The sequence below is a fragment of the Podarcis vaucheri genome (genome assembly GCF_965113315.1).
Source record: "Podarcis vaucheri genome assembly, chromosome: 2".
Classification (NCBI taxonomy): Eukaryota; Metazoa; Chordata; class Lepidosauria; order Squamata; family Lacertidae; genus Podarcis; species Podarcis vaucheri.
In genome coordinates this window covers 6,702,180-6,726,198 of record NC_138760.1, presented here as the reverse complement: position 1 = coordinate 6,726,198, position 24,019 = coordinate 6,702,180, and the positions used below count along the sequence as shown (strand labels likewise).

The following is a 24,019-nucleotide window of genomic DNA, read 5'->3' as shown; positions in this document are numbered from 1 at the left end:
CGTGTAAGAGTCGGGGTGTCTGTGCGACGTTTCGACGAGGTCTCACTCGTCATCTTCAGGCTGGTGCTTTCGGCTTCTTGTTACTGGAACAGAGCAGAATCTGGTGTTTGAGTTCCTATAAATACTGTTGAGGGGTGTGGTGTATAGCCTCCAACGTTCTGGGCAGAGAGGAAGTTCCTAGATTAGTGTGCCTCTTCTTCTTTTGTTCCTTAATTACTTGAGGGATATCTTGAGTGATTTCATGAGTGATATTCTGAATACCACTGGGTGGGTCATTAAGTGTAGATTAGTTGCTAAAGCTTTTGTGTCTTGACCTCTTGAGCTTGTGAAGAGTTTTTCTGAGAAGATGGCTGTGCTGCATTTAGTTGTGCTCTGGCTTGACTTCGTGTATAGGGGCGAGCTGTGGTTTTGTGCCTTGTGCCAGCCAGATCTGTGTAGGGATTGCAGGGGGGTGCAGCATCCGGAGGTGCCACTATAGTTTGGCTACTGGATGGAGTCTGTAATATGTCTGTGGAGAGGGTCTGGGTTTGGGTCTGGTGTGGTTGATTGGTGACGGCGTTCTGTGTGCCTCTGGTTCTGGTGTCGGTTTTTGTGGGGAGGGCTAATTTCCAGATGTCTGGCAGGCGGGACGTGTCGTCACGCTTGTTCATGTTGTGAGGGTGTTTCTCTATCTCGATGGCTTCCATGATTATTCTCTTGTGGTGATGTTCCATGTTAAAGAGCAATTTGGAATCTGCAAAATTAATTTCGTGTCCTGTTTCTTTCATGTGTTGGAAAAGAGAGGAAGTTTTTTCTTCTTTTTTGACGGCATTCTTGTGTTCTGCGATACGTGCATTTATTCGTCTGTTTGTTTGTCCAATGTACGTGGCTGGGCAGACTTTGCAGGGTATTTCATAGACCCCTTGGTTTTCCAGCTGGATTTTGTCTTTTGGGTTTCTGAGGATATTGGCTATTTTTTGGTTGGTGCAGAAGGCTGTTTTGATATTGTGTTTATGGAGGATTTTGCTGATTTTGTCTGTAGTGCCCTTGATATAAGGAAGGAGGGCCATGCCATTGTTTTCTTCTGTGTCTTGGTTTTTGGGGGGTGTTTCTTTTTGGATTAGCTTCGTAACCCTGTTTTTCTGGTATCCATTGGCGATTAACACATTTGAGAGATTCTGTAACTCAGTTGTCAAGTGGTCTTTGTCAGCCAGGCGTTTGGTTCTGGAGATGAGAGTCTTGGCTACGGAGTTTATTTGTGCAGGGTGGTGGTGTGATTGTGCATGTAAGTAGTGGTTGGTGTGTGTTTTTTTCTGGTAGATAGTGTGTCCTAGGGAGCCATCAGGTTTTTTGTAGATTAGGACGTCAAGAAAGGGGAGTTGGTTGTTGTCTTCTATTTCCATAGTGAATTGTATTTTGGGGTGTAGGCTGTTGAGATGTGTGAGGAAGCTATCTAGTTTTTCTTTCCCGTGTGGCCAAATTACAAAGGTGTCGTCAACATATCTGAGCCAAAGTTTGGGTTTGTGTTCTGACTTGTCTAAAGCATTGGTTTCAAAGTGTTCCATGTACAAATTTGCGATGACCGGTGAGAGGGGTGATCCCATAGGTGCTCCTTCTATCTGTTTGTATCTTTGTCCATTGTGGATGAAGTACGTCCGGATGCTGCACCCCCCTGCAATCCCTACACAGATCTGGCTGGCACAAGGCACAAAACCACAGCTCGCCCCTATACACGAAGCCAAGCCAGAGCACAACTAAATGCAGCACAGCCATCTTCTCAGAAAAACTCTTCACAAGCTCAAGAGGTCAAGACACGAAAGCTTTAGCAACTAATCTACACTTAATGACCCACCCAGTGGTATTCAGAATATCACTCATGAAATCACTCAAGATATCCCTCAAGTAATTAAGAAACAAAAGAAGAAAAGGCACACTAATCTAGGAACTTCCTCTCTGCCCAGAACGTTGGAGGCTATACACCACACCCCTCAACAGTATTTATAGGAACTCAAACACCAGATTCTGCTCTGTTCCAGTAACAAGAAGCCGAAAGCACCAGCCTGAAGATGACGAGTGAGACCTCGTCGAAACGTCGCCCAGACACCCCGACTCTTACACGGGAAGACACCCGAAGACACCAAAACCTGCATATATATATATATATATACATACAGAAAGCGGTCCGAGAAGCCAGGCAGCCAAAGACAAAAAAGCGAGATAGTTGCAACCAGGTTCCTCCAACCAAAGAGAAAGGAAGAAGCCCGCCTACAGGTGGCTGCCACTTGGTTGGGTTAGATACAGGTACAAGGGTAAGGGGTGCAAATGGAAGAGACACGGGTGCAAACGACGTGACACTTGACAGGCAAGGTTGGTGTAAAGGAGTCCTATTGTGAGCTGGGCAAAAAAAAACCAGGAGACCGCAGCCAAAGCACAGGGGGCAAAGGTGGGAAATTTTGCACACCTTGGGAGCACTTCGACCCGCGTTTTTTACTCCCCCGCCTCAAGAAGGGACCCTCCTGGTGAAGCAGGATCACCTGGGTGAATTTTACCCTTATGCTTTCCATATAATCAGTTATCCATACATCCATATACAGTGGTGCCTCGCAAGACGAAATTAATCCATTCCGCGAGTCTCTTCGTCTTGCGGGTTTTTTTGTTTTGCGAAGCACGGCTATTAGCGGCTTAGCGGCTATTAGCAGCTTAGCGGCTTAGCAGCTTAGCGGCTATTAACGGCTTAGCGGCTTAGCGGCTATTAACGGCTTAGCGGCTTTAAGAAAAAGGAAACAAACTCGCAAGAACTCGCAAGACATTTCGTCTTGCGAAGCAAGCCCATAGGGAAATTCGTCTTGCAGAACGACTCAAAAAACGGAAAACTCTTTCGTCTTGCGAGGCATTCGTCTTGCGAGGTACCACTGTATAACCATATATCTTTATGATGATTTTAATATAATCCATGCTTGAATCATGAAGGCTTTTGCAGAGCTTAAAGCAAATTGCTTAGATTTGAAAAATCCAAAATGACCTCTGCCCCAGTTCTCTTCCCTTGTTCTTCTTATGCCCTCAATGTCTCACTAGCATAAGGGGGAAGCAATAAATCTGATGTGCTAGCACTTTCCTCCTGTCCAGGCAGGGTCCTTAGCAGCTAAAAACAGAAAAATGCTAACCACAAATGTCCCCGTTATAGCAGATGTTGCTTAGGAGAGCTATCAACAGCGTAACGGCCGAATAAAGATCCTTTCTCCTTAGGTTTCCTTTCTCCTTCTTACCATAAATCAGGGGAAAGGTCAGACTGATGTACAGACTGAAGAAAGCAGAAGTTGGGAGGGAACTCTTTACATGATCAGGGGGCAAGGCTTGAATGAGCTCATTGGTTTTATTCTTGCTGCCATATGCAATTGTATTCGATTATGTCATGATCTATGATGATTGTACTCAGGTATAAAGCCTCAGGGTGCAAGAGCTGGGTTGCCCAGTCTTTGGAAATAATTCCACTGGGTCAATTATTGCTCAGCAATAAATATCTTTTTCTCCACTGTTGCGTCTGTCAATTCTTGGACACAATTTGAGGGGGTCACAGGTACCTTAAAAATCCTTCCAACACTGGGACTCTCTCTCTTTTTTTAACTTGGTGGTCCTTCTGCTCTTTGATGAAGGAGGAGCCGGGAGTTGGAAGACAATGATCGTCTCACCACCACCACCACTTTCGGAGCAAGTGCCCGCTTTGCCAGAGGAACCCCTTGATCTGCTTAGTTCGCCTTCCTAGAGCAACAAGCCTCATTCCGCTTCTCTCTCCCTTTTGATCCAGCTCCTCTCACCCCGCCCTCCAAGGCTCAGTTTGGCACCGCCACACGTTGGGTCAGAAAGAAGCACTTCTCCTCACGGAAAGCAGTTACCCTGCTCCGGTTCCTCCAGCGAGCACGCTCCTGGGGCGCTTGGAGCCGCAGCAGGAGGGGAACTTCGGGCGCCTCGGCCACTTCCCTTGCAAACTTTATTCCCTTGGGGAAAACACCCTGAGCCCCCCTGCCCCCAGCAGCTCGACTCCAGCAAGTCAAAGGGAGCACCAGCGACGGCCCCTGGAGATGCGGCCCAAGAACGTAGCTAGGACCTGGGTTTGACAGCTTGACTCCACCAAGGTGGGTCCTCTCTTATCAGTCAGCGGAAAATGAGTGGAGGCATTCTTCTTAGCGTGTTTCTCCAGCAGCAGCAAAAAAAAGGGGGGGTGCCATTTTAGGCTGCGTCAACAGAAGTCTAGTGTCCCAATAAAGGGAAGTAATATTACTGCTCTGTTCTGTCTTGGTCATACCACACCTGGCGTACGGTATTGACAAGCTGGAACTGTAAACATTCTGTGATGATTCATGTTTTTGAGATGGAGGTTTCTTGAGTTGTCTTCCCAACTTTACTTGGAAAGTGTATATAGCTCAGATTTGCGCGATTTTGGCACCCACCCCCAAGTTCACAGTGAAACAGTCTCCCTTGGGAGGTTATGGACTCTCCTTCCTTGGAGATTGTTAAGCAGAGGTTGGATGGACATCTGTCATGGATGCTTGAGCTGAGATTCCTGCATTGCAGGGGAATGGACTAGATGGCCCCTGGGGTTCCAGCCAACTCTACAATTCTATGATTCTATATTTTTTTCTTGTTGCACCATTTATAACCCCTTCTAGGCCGTGTGACTCTACAGCAGGGCAAAAGCTTGCCTTACATGGCAATAAATAAATAAATAAATAAATAAATAAATAAATAAATAATTTTTTATTTGTACACCGCCCTCCCCGGCCAGAGCTGGGCTCAGGGCAGCTAACATCATGAAACTAAGACAGTATACAAAGAACATAAGAACATAAAAACAGGCAATCAGTTAGTTAAAATACATCTTAAAATGAGTTCAGAGCAAATTAAAATCTGGACAGATGGCAGTCCACGGGTAAAATTGAGAGTGTCCATTTAGGCTGATCGCCGAAGAATTGATGCTTTTGAATTATGGTGCTGGAGGAGACTCTTGAGAGTCCCGTGGACTGCAAGAAGATCAAACCTATCCATTCTTAAGGAAATCAGCCCTGAGTGCTCACTGGAAGGACAGATCGTGAAGCTCAGACTCCAATACTTTGGCCACCTCATGAGAAGAGAAGACTCCCTGGAAAAGTCCCTGATGTTGGGAAAGATGGAGGGCACAAGGAGAAGGAGATGACAGAGGACGAGATGGTTGGACAGTGTTGTCGAAGCTACCAGCATGAGATTGACCAAATTGCGGGAGGCAGTGGAAGACAGGAGTGCCTGGCATGCTCTGGTCTATGGGGTCACGAAGAGTCAGACACGACTAAACGACTAAAAAACAACAATTTAGTCTGAAGTCCCACAGTTTAATGTATTTTTTTCCTAGGTAAATGAGTGGTAAAGCATTGCAGTTTCAGCTGCATCAGACAATAGTTCAGAATAATAATAATGAATAACTTCTCCTTAAGGTACTGATGACCCAATCTGCCTCTCATTGGGATCCTAAAAGATGCAATTAGACTTGTATTCCATCCACAGATTGTTGCCTCATTTGGACAACTATAAAGGTTTTTCTTCAAAGCAGTCTATACAGCTTGAGCAGGTTTGGGCAGAAAGCAGCTCACCACGAAGTCAATGATGGACGTTGGAAAGTAAGAGAGAGGAATGTAAAGGAGCTTTGCATCCCATCCTGCAGAATAGCGAGTGCGAGGGGAGCAGGATGTCAGGGCATGTTCTATGCAGTCGGTGACCAGGTGAAGGTTGTTGCTGCCAGCCTTTCGGAAATATTCGCTTATTTTGCAATCTGTGTGTGAGAAATATGAAGCAAAACAGAAGTTAGTGCTGTTAATGTAGGAGGTAACCTAAATCTTTTGGGAGCTGAATGGACTGGTTAGCTTCTAGATACCTCTCCCCAGAAGAACTAAATCAAAGCAGATGCATCTGGAACTATTTTGGGGTTTTTTAATAAAATATTTATTAAGAGTTTTAAACAATTTAAACAACCAACAAACTTCCCATTCACAATCCAGAAAAAGAAAAACACCAAAAGGCAAGAAAAACATACAAAATATACAGAAATAACAAACAAAAAAACATAAGAAAGGAAATAATTCAATTTCTTAAGTACTGTTTCCATAACCCTCTTTCATGACTCCCTCACATCTCCCTTTTCTGTGTTCCTGTTTATAAAATCATATTCAGCAATACTTCACCTTCTTTCAAATCTTATTTTATGTTATACAATTCAACTATTACTTCTCCAATTTTTCCCATTTCTTATCAGTTATTTAAGCTTAACATAATATTGTTCGAGTTTCACCTTTGTTCTTATAAACCAATTTTTACATACTCCTTTCAAGTTTGTCACTAACGCCACGTTACCTTTATATCCTGCATCATTCTAACATTCATACAATTTACAATACTTTTGCAAGTAGATCTTAAATTTCTTCCAGTCCTCTTCCACTATCTCTTCTCCCAGGTCTCGGATTCTGCCAGTCATTTCTGCCATCTCCATGTAGTCTATCAGTTGCATCTGCCATTCTTCCAGAGTGGGCAAATCTTGAGTCTTCCAATACTTTGCGATAAGTATTCTTGCTGCTGTTGTCGCATACATAAAAAAGGTTCGGTCCTTCTTTGACACCATTTGGTCGACAATCCCCAAAAGGAAGGCCTCTGGTTTCTTAAGGAAGGTATATTTAAATACCTTTTTTAACTCATTATAGATCATTTCCCAGAAAGCCTTAACCCTTGGGCACGTCCACCAAAGGTGAAAGAATGTTCCTTCAGTTTCTTTACATTTCCAACACTTATTGTCTGGCAAATGGTATATTTTTGCAAGCTTGACTGGGGTCATGTACCACCTACATATCATTTTCATAATATTTTCTTTCAAGGCATTACATGCCGTGAATTGCACACCGGTGGTCCATAACCGTTCCCAGTCAGCAAACATAATATTGTAGCCAATGTCTTGCGCCCATTTTATCATAGCTGATTTAACCGTTTCATCCTGAGTGTTTCATTTTAACAGCAAGTTATACATTTTTGAAAGTACCTTAGTTTTTGGTTCTAACAGTTCTGTTTCTAGTTTCGATTTTTCCACCTGGAAGCCTGTTTTTTTGTTCATATTTGCCTCTCTGATCTGAGCATAATGTAACCAATCTCGCACTTTATCCTTTAATTTCTCAAAACTCTGCGATCTCCATGTATTTCCATCTTTTTCTACTATTTCCCAATACTTGGGCCAGTTGGCCTCCATATTGAGTCTTTTCTGAGCCTTAGCTTCCATTGGTGACAACCACCTTGGGGTCTTACTTTCTAATAAATCTTTATATCTTGTCCAGACATTGAACACTGCCTTCCTGACAATATGGTTCTTGAAAGCTTTATGAGCTTTAACCTTGTCGTACCACAAGTATGCATGCCATCCAAATACATTGTTAAACCCTTCCAAATCCAAAACGTCAGTGTTCTCCAGAAGTAGCCAATCCTTCAACCAGCAGAGAGCTGCTGATTCGTAGTACAATTTCATGTCTGGCAGGGCAAACCCCCCTCTTTCTTTAGCATCAGTTAATATTTTAAATTTTATTCTGGGCTTTTTGCCCTGCCAGACAAACCTGGAGATATCTCTCTGCCACCTCTTGAAACACTCCATCTTGTCCACAATGTAAGGTCTGAAACAAAAACAACATTTTTGGCAATACATTCATCTTTATAGCAGCAATTCGGCCCAACAAGGAAAGCTTCAATTTTGACCAAATTTCTAGGTCCTTTTTAATTTCTGACCAGCATTTTTCATAATTATCTTCGAATAAATTTAGATTTTTAGCTGTCATATTAACCCCTAGATATTTCACCTTTTTCACCACATTTAGGTCTGTCTCCTTCTGAAACCTTTCCCTTTCTGAAGTTGTCAAGTTTTTTTTTCCAAAACCTTAGTTTTCTGCTTATTTAATTTAAATCCCGCCACCCGACCAAATTATTGAATCAGTTCTAACACCCTTTTCGTACTAGATTCTGGCTCCTGTAATGTCAAAACCAAGTCATCTGCAAAAGCTTTAAGTTTATACTGTTTAGCTCTGACCTGGATTCCTTCAACCAACCGGTCCCCTCTGATCATGTTCAAGAGCACCTCCAGGACTGAAATAAATAGCAGTGGGGAGATAAGGCAACCCTGTCGTGTTCCTTTCTCAATCTTAAACTCTTCTGTCACCACATTATTAACTATCAATTTGGCCTTTTGTTCTGAATAAATTGCTTCTATACCGTTTTCAACCCCCCGTCCCATTCCCATCCCTTTAATATTCTCCTTCATAAATTTCCATGAAATGTTGTCAAAGGCCTTCTCCGCATCAATAAAAATCAATACTGCTTTTGTGTTGGTGTTCATTTGCAAAAGTTCCAATATATCAATAATGTTCCTTGTATTGTCAGACAAATGTCTACCTGGAAGAAAGCCTGCCTGGTCCTTGTGAATCACTTCATTTAACACTCTTTTTAGTCTATTTGCCAAAATATCTGCAAAAATTTTGTAATCCACATTTAACAGGGAAATGGGACGGTAGTCCTTAAGTTGTGTCTTTTCAGTTTCAGATTTAGGTATCAATGTGATGAAAGCTTCTTTCCACGACTCCGGTGCCTTCTCCCCCCCCCCCCATAATCTCATTGCAAACCTCTTTTAATGGTTGAATCAGATGGTCTTTCAAAGACTTATAATACTTAGAGGTAAGCCCATCCGGCCATGGAGATTTGCCTAGTTGCATATTCTGAATGGCACCTTCAATCTCTTGTTCTGTTATTTTATAGTTCAACATTGTCTTATTTTCTTGAGAGAGTTTTGGTAATCCATTGTTTCTTAAAAATTGGTCTATCTCAGTCTCTTTTTGCGGCCCTTGGGTATAAAGTTGTTTAAAATATCTCTGGAAGCATTTTCTAATCTCCACAGGGTTCTGAATGTTTCTCCCTTCAGCTTCTAAGTTGGTAACCGTGTTCAATTTTTGTCTCTTTTTCAACTGCCAAGCTAGCAGTTTTCCACATTTGTTTGCAGATTCAAAAGTCCTTTGTTTCATTTGTTTAATTTTCCATTCTACTTCCTGATTTATCAGTTTTGAATATTGTGCTTGATGAAGTTTAATTTCTCTCAGAATCTCCTGTGACTTTGGTTTCAGTCTTAATTTTTTCTCACCTTCTTTTATTTTGTCCAAAATCTTATCTTTTTTCTCATTCTGGGCTCTTTTCTTTATTGTATTTTGTTGTATCAGAAACCCCCTCATAACCGCCTTACTTGCATCCCAGATTACTCTTTTTTCCACTGTAGTTTTCAAATTTATTTCAAAATAATCACTCAGAGTCTTTGGGGCCTTTTTAACAATCTCCTGGTCTATAAATAAGGTGTCATTCATCTTCCATCTAAAGGAGCCGGTTGTAGTAAGTCTCATTTCCATCTTTACTGCGTTATGGTCGGAGCAAGTTTTTGGGCAGATTTCCACCTTTCTAGTCTTGGGTGCCAGTCCTCTAGTTATCCAAATTTGGTCGATTCTTGTCCATGTCATTTTGGCTTCAGAGAAGAATGTCCCCTCTCTTCCCAGGGGGTTCTTTGTCCTCCAGATGTCAACCAAGTCCATATTGTCAGTTCAAAAAAAGGTTTTGGTAGTCTGCCCTCTTTTGTCATACTTTGGTTTTGCGCTTTGTCCATGTTCGTAGATACCACCCCATTCATATCACCCATCATAATGATGTTGTTATAGTCCATATGGTCCAGCATTGTCTCATGCAGCTTCTTGTAAAATTCCGATTTCCCCTCATTCGGTGCATAGATTCCCAAAATTAAAAATTTCTCCCCTTGTATTTGCACTTCAATTGCCAAAATTCTTCCTTGCTCGTCCTTAAAAAGGAATTTTGGTGACAGGCTCTCCTTTGCGTATATCACAACTCCTCTTTTCTTCACTCGATCCGATGAAATAAATTCTTGGCCTAGTCTCTTGTTGATTAACACTTTTCTGTGGAGCCTGGTCACATGTGTTTCCTGCAAACAGATGATATCTAACTGTTCCTTTTTTAATAAATGAAAAATCCTCTTCCTTTTTTCCGGGGAATTAAAGCCGTTAATATTCCAACTTAAAAGCTGCAGAGACATCCTGAATGTTTCTATTCTCCCTTTTGTAGTGGTGTCTCTTTCTCCTGGTCTTCGGGCCCCAAGGATGCAGGTAACAATCCTGGTAGTCCAGAACCCAAGGCTCCCGGTTCCACAGTCCCTTTCTGAAGGTCTTCTCCGTGATCACTCAAAAAATTTTCCTTATCTTCAGCTGTTTTAATTTTCACTTTCTTCCCTCTAAAGTTAAAGGATAATCCCTGGGGAAATTCCCACCTGAAGGCAATTGAATTACTTCTGAACAGTTTGACAAGATCTGCGTAACAAGATCTGAGCTCCAATAAATGTTTCGGGATGTCTTTATAGATTTCCACTCTCAAATCTTGAATTTCGAGTGATTTTAAAAAGTGTGCACTCAGTATCTTATCTCTTTCCTCCTTCGTTCTCAAAGAGATCAAACAGTCTCTAGGCTTGCCCTTTTTCAAGACTTTTCCCAATCTGAATGCACTTAGAATTCTGAAATCTTTGTCTTCTTCCAAAGGCCAAAATTTTGTAAATTCTTTTGTCAAATAGTCAATTAAATCTCCTTTTTCAAGCTCAGGGACTGACCTAAATCTCAAATTGTTCTCCTTACTTCGTAATTCAATCATAGACAGATAGGCCTGCTGTTCACCAATCTGCTTGCGCATAGGTTTGACTTCCTCTTGTACAGCCTCTGCTTTCTGTTTAGCCTCCTCAGCTATTTTGTGATATTCTGTAGTAGCTTCAAACAGCTTCCCAATTGATTGTGCATTTAAAGCCACTTGTTTAGTCAAATTGTCAACACTAGCTGTATTTTGATCAATTTTAGATGATTGTTCAGATACTTGCCTGCTCAGGCTTTCCAATTTTTCAAAAATTTTATCAAGTACTGAAGGGGAGTCCCCTCCTGCAGCCATTCCTTCTGGCCTGGCCTGCTCTGATTCTTCCTCTTGTGCCAATACAATAGGAACCGATGATCTGCGCAGATGTGAAATTACAGTAGTTTGTTGTGTCTTAGTTTTAGCTGATCTTGTTCTCCCAGTTCCACTCATCCCAGTTCTGTCTACGTGTCAAGGTCAGTCAGTGAACTATTCCCATGGGAATCCACAAGCCAGGAGATAAATAAAAAAAGAATAACAGTTCCCCAGCAGTTATAATCCACAATTCCTCTAGAGGGAGTTTAGATAAATCTTAGGGTGTAAAACATGTAAAGTTTCTTACACTCTCCAAAATCCCTTAAGCTTTTATAACAGTGTCCAACAGCTTCTAAGTCCCAAAAGTCCTTCAGAGCTTTAAAGCTTAGCAGAGTTACTCTTTAGGTTACTTACAATGTCTCAAAAAGTGCCAGGTTCCATGAAACAGTATATCAGTTCAGCAGAACAAATAACAGTCCAATGCAGCAATCCAAGTAGCCAAATCCACAAACTGACAGTTTGACAGTCTGGCAGCCCAACTGCCTGGGTTTCTTGAAAGATTTGTAAATCCACCAAGAAAGAGGTATGATAACGTCCAAAAATAAGAAGATAAACTCAAATAATGCCAAAACCAAGTCCAGTTTAATTGATACTCGAATTAATTCCTTTTAAAGCGCGACTTCAAAGGCGTTAGAAAGTTTAAAATCTTTGCTTTGAATCTTTTAAACAGTACCGGGAGACGGACTTCCTGGTTGTGTCTCCCGTTTTGGCCGAAATCTTTAAAGTTAGTCTCCAAATCAATCTTTCCCCTTACTCACGGGTTGTTGCGTTCTTTAGCCGAATCGTTCCAGGAAAAGGGTCAGCGCTCACCGACAGCAGCTTCGCGGCTTCACTCCACAAAAAGAGCGATTGACTCACAGCACCGCGCCAGCCCCTTCACGCTCCGGATCCCCTTACGGGGTTCCTTCAATGTTTTGGGGGGGCGCTGATGGTGCCCACCAAGTCCCACGGCCACAGGCTAACTCTGCCTGTGGTTTTCCAGTGTGGGTCTCCGCTTCGCCGTAGCGGACGACCCGTTTTTGCAGAGCTTCCCCTTCACAGCGGGAAGGAGACTGCCATTGTCGTTCGCGCTGCCCCCGGAAGTCGCATCTGGAACTATTTTGGAGGCTTCAAAACAGAACACATTCTCAAAAGATTTAAATCTACAATGGATGAACCTGTCCATTTTGGTTTCTCTCAGTTTCAATATCTCCAAAATCTTTGAGTTTGGTTCTCCTCATTTCAGTTTATGATTTTTGAAAGTCATCAGCATTTCAGTTTTCGCAATACAGTGGTACCTCGGTTTAAAAACTTAATCCGTTCCAGAAGCCTGTTCTTAAACCCAAACCGTTCTTAAACCGAGGCATGCTTTCCCTAATGAGGCTTCCCACCGCCGGTGCCCTTCCACCATTCGGATTCCATTCTTAGACCGAGGTAAAGTTCTCAAACCAAGACACTATTTCCAGTTTTGTGGAATTTGTAAACCAAATCATTCTTAAACCGGACTGTACTTAAACTGAGGTACCACTTATACACATTTTGGCAAACATTATTAACTTGCATAGTGAATTTTTTTTATTGTGATCAATTTGCTTAGTGCATTTTGGTATATTATGTACACATAGTTGTTCTGTACACATAGTTGTTCATAGTTGTCTTTGTACACATAGTTGGTCTGGAGAACTTGTTGCTAAATTTAGAGGAGTTTGAATTCCTAAGCAGAGCTATGTATTGGTTAATATATTGCTTCATGAAGTGTGAATTGGGTATGTTTGCAGGAAAATGCAAACCATGCTGAAATTCCCTCCACATCTACTCACAGTTCTCCAAGTACTGTTTCCCATAGACTTCTTTTATGTCAGACGGCACTCGGTTCCATACTTTCTTTAAATTCTCTACTGCTTGTGTGAAAATGGTTGTTTGGAAACCACCAGGTTCAATAATGCTGACGTGGATTCCAAAAGGATGGAGCTCTTGCCTGAAATGCAGAGGAATACAAGAAGAAACATCATTGCCTACTGAGTCATAGGTCAGGAATGCAGGTCAGGAACTTGGGTCCATGGATAGGTACATCTTTCTTTTAAAAAAAAGAAATCCAAAATTGAGGACCTTCAGCGGCGTCTATGCCTTCAGGAACACACATAAAAATTTGTTCTTTTAAATCTGCAAACAAATATGCAGTTTTTATATCTAAATGATAAACAGAATGTCCACGTTGTGATGCATCTTTTAAGAAAAGCTTGACTGTTTCATTTTTTACACTTGAATAACACAAATCATAATCTTCGCCTGGAATTTGTTGGAAACCCCTAGCAACTAATCTAGCCTTGTACCTTACAATTTCATTTTTGTCATTCATTTTAACTCTATAAACCCATTTTGAATCAATAAGTCTCATATCTGGGGTTTGTGGTACAAGAGACCAAGTGTTATGCTCTTTTAAAGAAGCTATTTCAGAGTTCATAGCTTCATACCAATTTGCAGCTTGGTGCTTAGCTAAATATTGAACGTCATTGTAGCTTTTTGGCTCAAAAACTGCCTTATTGGCATACACAGTATTAAAATGTTCATCTACAAAACGTTGTGGCTTCTCTTTCTATCTGAACGTCTTAGTCCGGAAGGAGAGTCAGACTCCTCAGACTTAATGGGACCAAGGAAACTACTAGTTTCAGGTAGTAAATCATCATTGTCAGACTGAAGAGATGCCTGTTGGCTAGGCTCACGATCAGAAAACTCAAGAGTATCTAACCTCCCCTTGGGTGCCTGTAACTTTAAATCATCAAACAAATGATCAGATTCAACAGGCTTTTCATCTTCTTCCATTAATTCAGAATCACTATCATTCCCTGCTTCTTCCTCTTCTTCTTCCTCAGTATTATCTATACCATTAGTATCTTGGAAAACAGCAACTCCGTTCCAATTTACAGTTTGTATCATGCTTCTGTTAATATGAAATTTGCCAGTTGCTGGTACGTAAATTCTGTACGCCCCCTGCTGGTAGCCCATTAATTTTCCCTGAACACTACACTCTCCCAATTTTTGCTTAGCGGGATAATGCATTATTACATCTGAACCCCAAATGCATAGGTATTTCAGATTAGGGCGTTTTTTTAAACAACGTCTCATAGGGGCTGACATCTAAACCAGAATGATAACTGAGATTTCTAACATAACAAAAGGCATTGAGCACTTCATCCCAAAAGACTTTGGGCAGATTAGCATTGTGCAGATAAGTTTTAACACCTGCCTGCAGGTCACGCTGCACAACTTCAACAAGTCCATTTTGCCAGGGACTTCGGGGGCAAGATAGCTAATGAGTAGTCCCCTGCGCTTCCAGGAAATTCTCAAAATCCTCAGAAACAAATTCCCCGCCCCGGTCAGAAAACAGGTTCTTAATAGGTTTGTTAAAGTGTGTTTTTACCCAGTTGCAAAAAAAACTTTGTATTTCTCGAATGCTTGTGACTTTTCAGCTATTGCATAAGTCCAACAATATCTACTATACTGGTCTATGAGAGTAAGCCAGTACTTAGAACCTCCTAATGATGATGGGAGTGGCCCAACTAAATCACAATGTACACGCTCAAATGGCTCAGTTACATTCCTATCTGAGCACCTACCCTTGCGTGCAACCTTAATCTTATTCTTGCAACAGGATAGACATTGAAAAAAGAATTTACATGGTTTTAAGTTGAGGCCATCAACAATATTCTTTGTCTTAATTACATCAGCATAATTCAGATGTCCTAGAAGACGGTGCGCCTCATGGACACACCCAGAATGTGGCCTAACATTCCTCAACCCCTGGCTATACCCAATTGCTGAAACAGCTTAATTAACACGACTTAGCAGCACCTGCTATGTTTCACAGCTGTAAAGCTGGGTCTCGTTGTTTTGCTCTGGCCCTTGATCTGGCCCCTTAAAGACATACACATCGGGTGGAACAATGATGAACCTGAACATTTAAAGAAACCATTCAACTGAGTGTGCCTCTGCGGGTGAAGTCAAACTGAAGTGTTAGCAGTGACCTCCCTGCTACGAGAGCCTGGGCAGTGCATATGTGCAGATAACTGCTCAGTCCCACATCTTGATAATTAAGTGGTATGTAAATAGTTGGAAAAAGCACACACTTTTCAACATGGTAATCAACATTTCTATAAAGCATGTTGGGCCCAAACTATTCTAAGGAAAACAGGGGGACATCCCTAGCATGTTCACCATTAATGAGAAGGTCCTGGACTGAGAGCCACACATCCAATTGTGGGCTTGTGATTTGAAAAGTTTGGTTCAAGGCCAAATGTGGGCATGACCTGTGCCTGGATACCTTCTTTTTTCTTTTTCTTTTTTTTTGAAAAGTTTTTATTATTAATTCAGCATTAATTGTGGGCTTGTGATTTGAAAAGTTTGCTTCAAGGCCAGATGTGGGCATGACCTGTGCCTGGATACACTTTTTTTTGGAAAAGTTTTTATTATTAAAATAATTCAGCATTAATACACACATATTGCAAATATACAAGCATACAAACATACATTTCATACAATCCTTAAAAATGTTCAAACCTACCTACACTCAATCCCACAGATAATTCCTTTTCCCATCACCATCCACCACCCCTCACCCCACCTTTGTGTTAGACTTCCAATCTACTCAATTGCAATTTCTATACACTTCTATTACTTTCTTTCACACACCTTTAACCTAATTTCATGCTTCTTTTTCTATTACACATTGTTATCCATCTTATTTAGTATTTAAAATGGAACTTGTTTATTCTAATAGGAGTTCTGATTTTGCAAGTATCCTTTAGACACCTTCCAGTCCCTGTCTATCTTCTCTTTTGAGATCCTTCCTGGATACATTCATCTCAAGTTGTGCGAGTTTTGGGCAAAGCCCTGGGCAGCTGCCATATTTCCCAGCTCTTTCTTCCCTGCAGCCCACTTTCCCCAGACTTGGCAACTAAACCAGGAGGACTCGCATCAGCCACTTCCAGCCTGGCAAATGGTTAGGGAGTGTGGCAGATGTTGCACTAAAGTAAGCAAAAGAAGACATTAAAGAGCTGCTGTTTTTACCTCAGGGTGTCAGAGAAGGCTTCCACACCAAACTTGGATGGGCAGTAACCACCTCCAAAGACTGCCAGGCGTCCATTCGTACTGGAGATGTTGACTACCCTCCCTCTGGCTCTCCTCACCAGGGGCACCATGTGTAGCGTCACATCAATCGTACCAAGAAGGTTGACATTGATCACCTTTGCAAAGTCATCTTTGGTCAGCCATTCGTTGGGACCTGATGGTATTGCTGTGCCTGCGTTGTTCACCAAGCCCCAAAGCCCTGTGAGAAAGAACGTAATTTTTCCTATTAGCAACCGTAACCTACATGAATTTAGCTGCATCTCTCACTGGATTTAGTGTAACTGGTGGGAGGGAGTTAGGGAAAGGAGGAGAGAAAGAGAGAGAAATGGAAAGCGGACAGGCAGGAGAGAGGCAGCACCTCTGGTAGAAATGGGAGGGAGGAGCTGAGCTCAGCAGAAGAGAAGGAGTGGGAAAGAAAGCAAGGCAGACATAAGGGACAACTGACTTTCGGGGTTGGTGTGTTGTGCGACAAGCACACAGAGTGCAATGAGATTGAGTGTGGGTGGGAGGGGAAGCCCAGTTAATTTCATTGTACACAGGTTGTAGATTGACAATAAAGGGATGATGATGATGATGCATTTTCCCTTGAAATAAGGGGCAATCCCCTATTACAAGGGACAAGTGGAAACCCCACCAAGACACACAGGTCACCTGGCCAAGCTGCTGCTGAGAACCCTCCTTGTGGGTGGGCAGAGGTGAGGGCAGAGAAGAAGTGAGAGGCAGTTTCTCCAGCCAAGCCAGCAATGCCTTCCTTGTAACAGCGGAGCAGACATTTGTGTATGCTTGGCAGCGATGAAAGCAAGACTTGCAAAGGATGAGATCCGGGAAAGGACTTTGCTAATTTGCCCAGCAGCTACAGTGGTGGCAGGCTGCTGATTTGCATACAAGCCCCCCCCCCCATTCATTGTCAATCACAATGAAAAAGCTTGCTTGCTTTTCTCTCCCTTTCTTTCCTGCCCAGCAGTAGCATGGGGGGGTATGCCCTTGTGGGGGGGGCATAGGGCAGCATGGGGGTCTATAGTGTGGCACAGTGGCTGCTGTGTGCTGTGGGTTGGGATTCTGGGGTTGCCACGCTGCTGCTGCCCAGAGTTTTGCTGCATTCAGAAACTCCTCACGCAGCAAAACCCCAAAAATGATACAGTACAGTGGTACCTCGGGTTCAGGTTACAGACTCCACTAACCCAGAAATAGTACCTTGGGTTAAAAACTTTGCTTCAGGATTAGAACAAAAATCGCGCAGCGGCGCGGCAGCAGTGGGAGGCCCCAATAGCTAAAGTGGTGCTTCAGGTTAAGAACAGATGTCTGGAACAAATTAAGCACGTAACTAGAGGTATTTCTGTATTTAAAAAGTAACCAAAAGAACAAAAAAAATGCTTATGCCCATCTCTGTTAAATTTACCTTCTATTTTCATATCATTCTTCTTCTTTTCCCTTTGCAGTTAAAACAATCAATTCTCTTTCCCCACACCAAGAGTTTGACTTAGCTTGGGAACCCCAAAGACTAGAGAAAATATCTGTCACGCTGGAATGTTGTTTCCCTTTTCAACTCAGCTTCCTTGACAAACAACAATTCCTGGGATTCCCAGAGGGGGTGTCCCATGCTCCCAGGCACCCAAATGTCTGGAGCTGGCTCTGATATTTATTATTGAATGCTCATAATGATTATTTCTAAGCTATTTCCTGAATTGTTATGCTTATTCTTCCTTTCGAACATTGTGAGCCACTTTGGGCACAATTATGGGGGGAACGTGGCCTACAAATGAATACAGAGAGGCAATTCTAATCCCCCGTCCCAACAATAGCACAGAGGCAGCACAAGGAAGGTAGAGATTCACCTTTGTTCCCAATGCACCCTTTCACCCACTCCGTCGCTGCCGCCACACTCTCTGTGCTGGTCACATCCAGAATGGTGGTTTTCAAGCGCTCTGAGGTGGCCTTGCCCAGCTGCTCTGCCCCCTTCTGCGTGAGACAGGTTGCCAGCACCCACAGACCCCGGGCATCCAGCTGCCTGGCAAGTAGGTTTCCAAAGCCAGAGTCACACCCCGTGATGAAGACATATTTCTCCATCAGGTTCTCCACCGTCTGTCTCTCCTTGTACCATCGGCGAAGGAAGTAAAGCCCCAGCAGAGCAGCCAGGTAGACCCACATGGCTGAAACCTGCAGGGAAAAAGAATTCAAGCATTAGGAAGCATACACACCCCTGGCAGGACTTGGAGGCGCAAAAGTCGAATCCCTACTCCACCACAAAGCTCAGCCGGAGACCTTTTATGTTGCCACTGCTGAATTTCGCCTCCTTTGCAGTGTTGTTGAGGGAAAGGAGAATTTTTGCATGGTGCAATGAGCTGCTTGGAGCAGAGGCAGGCTGAAATAATAACAGGTCTAGCAAACTGATCAGAAGTTAACCTAATGACTTGCATGTACCTTTTAAAGTTCTGAACTTTTTCTGGAAATGTTTCTCAGCCTTTAAAGGGTGCCCAGGAAGAAGAAATTCAGGAAGTGAAGCTTTTCCCCTCCCACAGCCTGAAGCTTGAGAAAAGTGTCACCTACTGAATATTAGCCTGAAAGAAAGTTGTCATAAGCACATGTTAGTGGAGACAGGAAGTTACTATCATGTATAACTGAAAAGGGAAGATTCAGGTAGGTAGCCGTATGGGTCTCACACAGTCAAAATAAAAAATAAAAAAATTGTTCAGTAGCTCCTTCTAGACCAACTAGGTTTGTTCTGGTATAAACTTCCATATGTCTGCACACTTCTTCAGATACACAAAAGCTTATACCAAAACAAACTTAGTTGGTCTATAAGGTGGTGCTGGACAATTTTTATTTTACTTTATTTTGAAAAGGGAAGAGACAGACCTGCGGCTGGTTAGAGGAAAGGCTCTCAGCTTCAGTTGTGCGGCAGGTAAAGCAATGCTTCCTTCTCCGGTTTACAGTTGCTCCTTTTCTGCCTGCTGCTGCTTTTCATACTCCACTGGCTGCAACAGGAGCTCCTCCCTTCTGGCAAGGATTGGCGAAACTTAACTGCCTTCTTTAAACTAATTGTGAAATCTGTTGGTGAGGGAATGTATGGATAGAGCAGATAAATCATTTGTCTAGAGTAGGAAGAAAGCCTGGGGTTGAGCGTATCTTTCTTATGGAAGCACATCCCTCCTGCTGATAGAAAGATGGGCATGTTATGATATAGAAGCAATGCAGCCGCGAGCTGGTAGCTTGAAAGCAAAACATAATGGCAATGTTGGGACTGTTCCGTGGGAAACAGAGGGACAGTCTATTCACAGTGTGAAGCACCGGAATTAGCTCAGAGTGTAATATGAGCTGTACAGGAAGTACAGGAGGAGTTTGTCTCTTGGCTGCTGGAGTTTGAAGAGAGCAGTCATGTTTTCTGTAACGCTGCAAAGACAGAAATAAAGGCATATAAATACGTTTCTGTCTATCTCTTTCCCCTGCCCACGGGGGGGGGGGGCAGGAAAGAGTGGTGTGTTCTTCTCATGCTGAGGAGGATCGCCGATCGCGACCTAGCCTGTATCCTGCCTGGAAATGCAGACAGGGAGGTCAACCGGAGATCAAGCCGGGTGCCTGGAGAATGGCCAGTTTCTCCTGATATAGGCTTGATTGCCAACAGGGCAGAGTGCTTGCAAAATTACATTTCACCTAGAGTAGGAAGGGTGAGACTGGACCCGGCCAGCTTGCTTTGGTGCTTGAATTCTAGTACATATATAGAGAAAGACTCCACAAATTACTTTTAAAGATTTATATATATATTTATACTCCACCCTCCCCGGCCAAGACCAGGCTCAAGGCGGCTAACATCAGGTATAAAAACAATTGATTAAAATACAACTTGAACAGGATTCAAGTACAATTTAAATGCAGCCCCATTTCAGTGGAAGCCCAGATCAAAAACTGTTTGGGGGGAGAAAACATCAAATCTTCACCAAGGCCAACTATCCAGACTGGTCCTACATAGGCCAGAAAAAAGCCAGGGAAGTCCCCAAATAGGAGTTCCATCACAGAAGGAAAAGGAAAGAGGGGGAGGGGTCAGGCTGATTCCAAGCCAAACGCCAGGCAGAACAACCCTGTCTTACAGGCCCTGCGGAAAGAAATCAGATCCCGCAGGGCCCTGGTCTCATGAGACACAGCGTTCCACCAGGCTGGGGCCAGTGTTGAAAAGGCCCTGGCCCTGGTTGAGGCCAATCTGACTTCCTTAGGGCCCGGGACCTCTAGAGTGTTGCTATTTATGGACCTTAAGGTCCTCCGCAGGGCATACCAGGAGAGGTGGTCCCATAGGTTTCCTTTCTGCTGCTGGTGTGCAGAAAGAGCGGTTAGAATGATTTGCAACCTGCATATTAGAAATAAACTAATGAAATATTAGACCTGTAACAACACAGGAGACAAATTTAATCTTCTGGGGAAAGATTGCCTTCTGGGCATCTCTTCCTATCAGTTGCAGAGCTTCATGCTCCGGCACCGGGGGGCAAAGAGTAGACGGGGTCCTGGGGGCGTGGTGCCCAGCTGGGGCAGGGGGGCAGCCACGATGGCACCGCACCAGGATTGCGCTGCCAGGGGCGGCGCACTCCCCCCGCACTCCTCTTCCTCCGCCAGTGCTCCCTATGATAGCTAAATCAAATGAGGAACATCTGGAACTATTTTGGATGCCAAAGAAAAGAACTTTCCACATGGCTAAATTTTTGTCAGTTTGCTTATTGTTTACATAGTGCGGATGTCAATAACTTGGAGTGCTGAAACCATTCAGAACTGAAAGGAGTGATAAAGGGGGAAAGCTTGCCTGACATGGCATGATAGATGATAGATAGATGATAGATGATAGATAGATAGATAGATAGATAGATAGATAGATAGATAGATGATAGATAGATAGATAGATAGATAGATAGATAGATAGATGATAGATAGATGATAGATAGATAATGATAGATAGATAGATAGATAGATAGATGATAGATAGATTAGATAGATAGATGATAGATAGATTAGATAGATAGATAGATGATAGATAGATAGATAGATAGATAGATAGATGATAGATAGATAGATAATGATAGATAGATAGATAGATAGATAGATATAGATAGATAGATAGATAGATAGATGATAGATAGATAGATAGATAGATAGATAGATAGAGATAGATAGATAGATAGATAGATAGATAGATAGATAGATAGATAGATAGATAGATAATAATGATGATGATGATGATGATAGATAGATAGATAGATAGATAGATAGATAGATAGATAGATAGATAGATAGATGATAGATAGATAGATAGATAGATATAGATAGATAGATAGATAGATGATAGATAGATAGATAGATAGATAGATAGATAGATAGATAGATAGATAGATAGATAGATGATAGATAGATAGATAGATAGATAGATAGATAGAGATATAGATAGAAAGATATAGATGATAGATAAATTTTTATTTGTGTCCCACCCTCCCTGGCCGGAGCTGGGCTAAGGGCAGCTAACATCATGAAACTAAGATGGTATACAAAGAACATAAGAACATAAAACAGGCAATCAATTAGTTAAAATACATCTTAAAATTAGTTCAGAAGCAAATTAAAATCTGGACAGATAGCATCCACGGGTAAAATTGAGAGTGTCCATTTGGTCTGAAGTCCCACAGTTTAATGTATTTTTTCCTAAGTAAATGAGTGGTAAAGCATTGCAGTTTCAGTTGCATCAGACAATAGTTCAGAATAATAATAATAAATTACTTCTCCTTAAGGTACTGATGACCAAATCTGCCTCTTAGGATCCTAAAATACGCAATTAGACTTGTTTTCCATCCACAGCTTGTTGCCTCATTTGGACAACTGTGTAATGCCCAATGGTTATGCCTCCCCAACAATCACCCAGCCCTGGTAATCCTGAGGCAGCAGCGAGTTCTTTGGATCTCAAACTTTTAGGCAGTAGAAGCAAGCTTTATTAACTACTATCATAATAAGCAAAGAAACAGCAACAGGTGCTAATATACAATTAAAGTACAGTCGTACCTTGGTTGCCAAACGCTTTGGAAATTGTACATTTCGGCTCCTGAACAATCGAAAACTGGAATGATTTTCAAACATCTGGTGCAGCTTCTGATTGGCTTCTGATTGGCTTCAGGAGCTTCCTGCAGCCAATCAGAAGCCACACTTTGTTTTCCGAACGTTTTGGAAGTTGAACGGACTTCCGGAACGGAAGGCACAAACACCCCTGGCAGGACTTGGAGGAGGATATTTCTAATTCCTGCTCCACCAAGAAGTTCACTAGAAGACTTTTTATGTTACCACTGCTCTATTTAGCCTCCCACACAGTGTTATTGTGGGAAAGGAGAAATTTTGCATTATGCAATGAGCTGCTTGGAGCAGAGGCAGGCTAAAAGAAGTATAAACAATAGCTCTAGCTAGCTGCTTATTAACTGAACAGCTTAATATAGAGGAACAGTATGATCCTATTTAATTCTATAGACATAAGCAACACTGAGCTCAAATATTGTGCAAGCTCAGCATTGGCATCCAACAGCTTATACCTTATTTCACCATCACTGCACCACATATTGCACTTGCTCAAGGTCCGATCCCCAATTTGTCCGAACTGAAGCTTGACACAAAGTCCAAGCATTGGTTGTATAACACAAAGGACACCAAGTTCAGGAACAACACCCCATCAACCACCAGCAGTTGAAAGTTCTACAGAGCAGGTAAGAAACTCATAAAAATAATTGTTCAGTCTTTGATTTTTCATTGCTATGTTTAATCTTAGTATTGCTGGAGATCCAAAATGACTCCAGAGGCTTCTCCTACACTGCAAATGCTGACTAATCGGTTTGAGGTCCTGCAACAGCTTGTCAGTTAAAATTAAAATCTTGCAGCATTGATTATGATATCTTGTATCTGTGCTTTTTGAATCAGGTTGATCAGTGGACATTATCAGACAGGAACATTTACCTTCATACAAAATGAAGTTTCACTGTGTGACTTCACAGAACAAGCTGCTGTCAAAGGCACAAAGCAATAGTCCTTCAGGTTATTTGGCAATCGTAGCAGCTCTTGACAGAGGCTGAATTAAGGTGACCCCATGGAATTCCTTCCCCATTCATTGGCTTACTGATTTTAGCTGTTTCTAATACTTTTTTGTGTTCTGAGGCCAAAGGAAAAGGACTGGACCCTGATAAAAATACCATATTTTTCGCTCCACAAGGCACACCTGACCATAAGGCGCATCTAGTTTTTAGAGGAGGAAAACACACACAAAAACATTCTGAATCAAATGTTGTGCTAAACTATTTAAAGCAGCAAAGTGAGCGGCTTTGCTGCTTTAAAGCAAGCCTCAGAATAGGGTAGGAAGGGGAACTGTCAGGGAACTGACATCGGAGCTAGAGGCGGAGGGAAGGCTCTCAAATGATGCTGGAGAAGGGCCCAGCAGGGAGAGAGGCAGCTCCGCAGATGGGGAAGCAAATCAGCGCAACACCAGGGATATAGAGGGGCTGATGGGGGAATCAGCGAGAGGGCTCCAGGACTCTTCACCGGACACCAGCGGGGAGAGCACGGATCCTCCGCTACCCACGCCCACCCTGCGCAGAAGACTTCCGCGCAGAGAGAGTAGGGGGAGACTGGGTGTCAAACAACTTTTATGTTGGAAAAGATTTAAGAAACGCCCACTGACGGGTTCTGCTAGCGACTGAGGCAGCCACGAAGTGAAGGGCTACCCAGACTGAAAGGTTTAGCAAGGCAACATAACCAGGAGAGGTGGCAACTTACGCACGAGCAACCCCATACCCATTACAGGAACCATGGCTTAACTAAGTCCAGTTAATAATGCTGAGCCTGA

General features: G+C 42.6%; 2 protein-coding genes across 2 annotated transcripts in view; both read right to left on the bottom strand.

Moving 5' to 3' along the window:
- The window catches only part of LOC309527479 (uncharacterized protein), a 44,347-nt gene extending 25,012 nt beyond the window's left edge, over positions 1–19,335 (bottom strand). Inside the window, exons 1-5 of the mRNA XM_082214312.1 lie at positions 19,027–19,335; positions 18,006–18,327; positions 16,111–16,369; positions 12,864–13,021; positions 5,568–5,779 (exon numbers count right to left, since the gene is read on the bottom strand). Coding sequence (XP_082070438.1) covers positions 5,568–5,779; positions 12,864–13,021; positions 16,111–16,369; positions 18,006–18,318 — 942 coding nt within the window. The 5' untranslated portion in view covers positions 18,319–18,327; positions 19,027–19,335. The remainder of the gene's footprint in view (positions 1–5,567; positions 5,780–12,863; positions 13,022–16,110; positions 16,370–18,005; positions 18,328–19,026) is intronic.
- The window catches only part of LOC309522637 (retinol dehydrogenase 7-like), a 77,227-nt gene extending 54,895 nt beyond the window's left edge, over positions 1–22,332 (bottom strand). Inside the window, exon 1 of the mRNA XM_082206075.1 lies at positions 22,201–22,332. Within this exon, the coding sequence (XP_082062201.1) occupies positions 22,201–22,275 (75 nt within the window). The 5' untranslated portion in view covers positions 22,276–22,332. The remainder of the gene's footprint in view (positions 1–22,200) is intronic.
- Between the last annotated feature and the right edge of the window lie 1,687 nt (positions 22,333–24,019).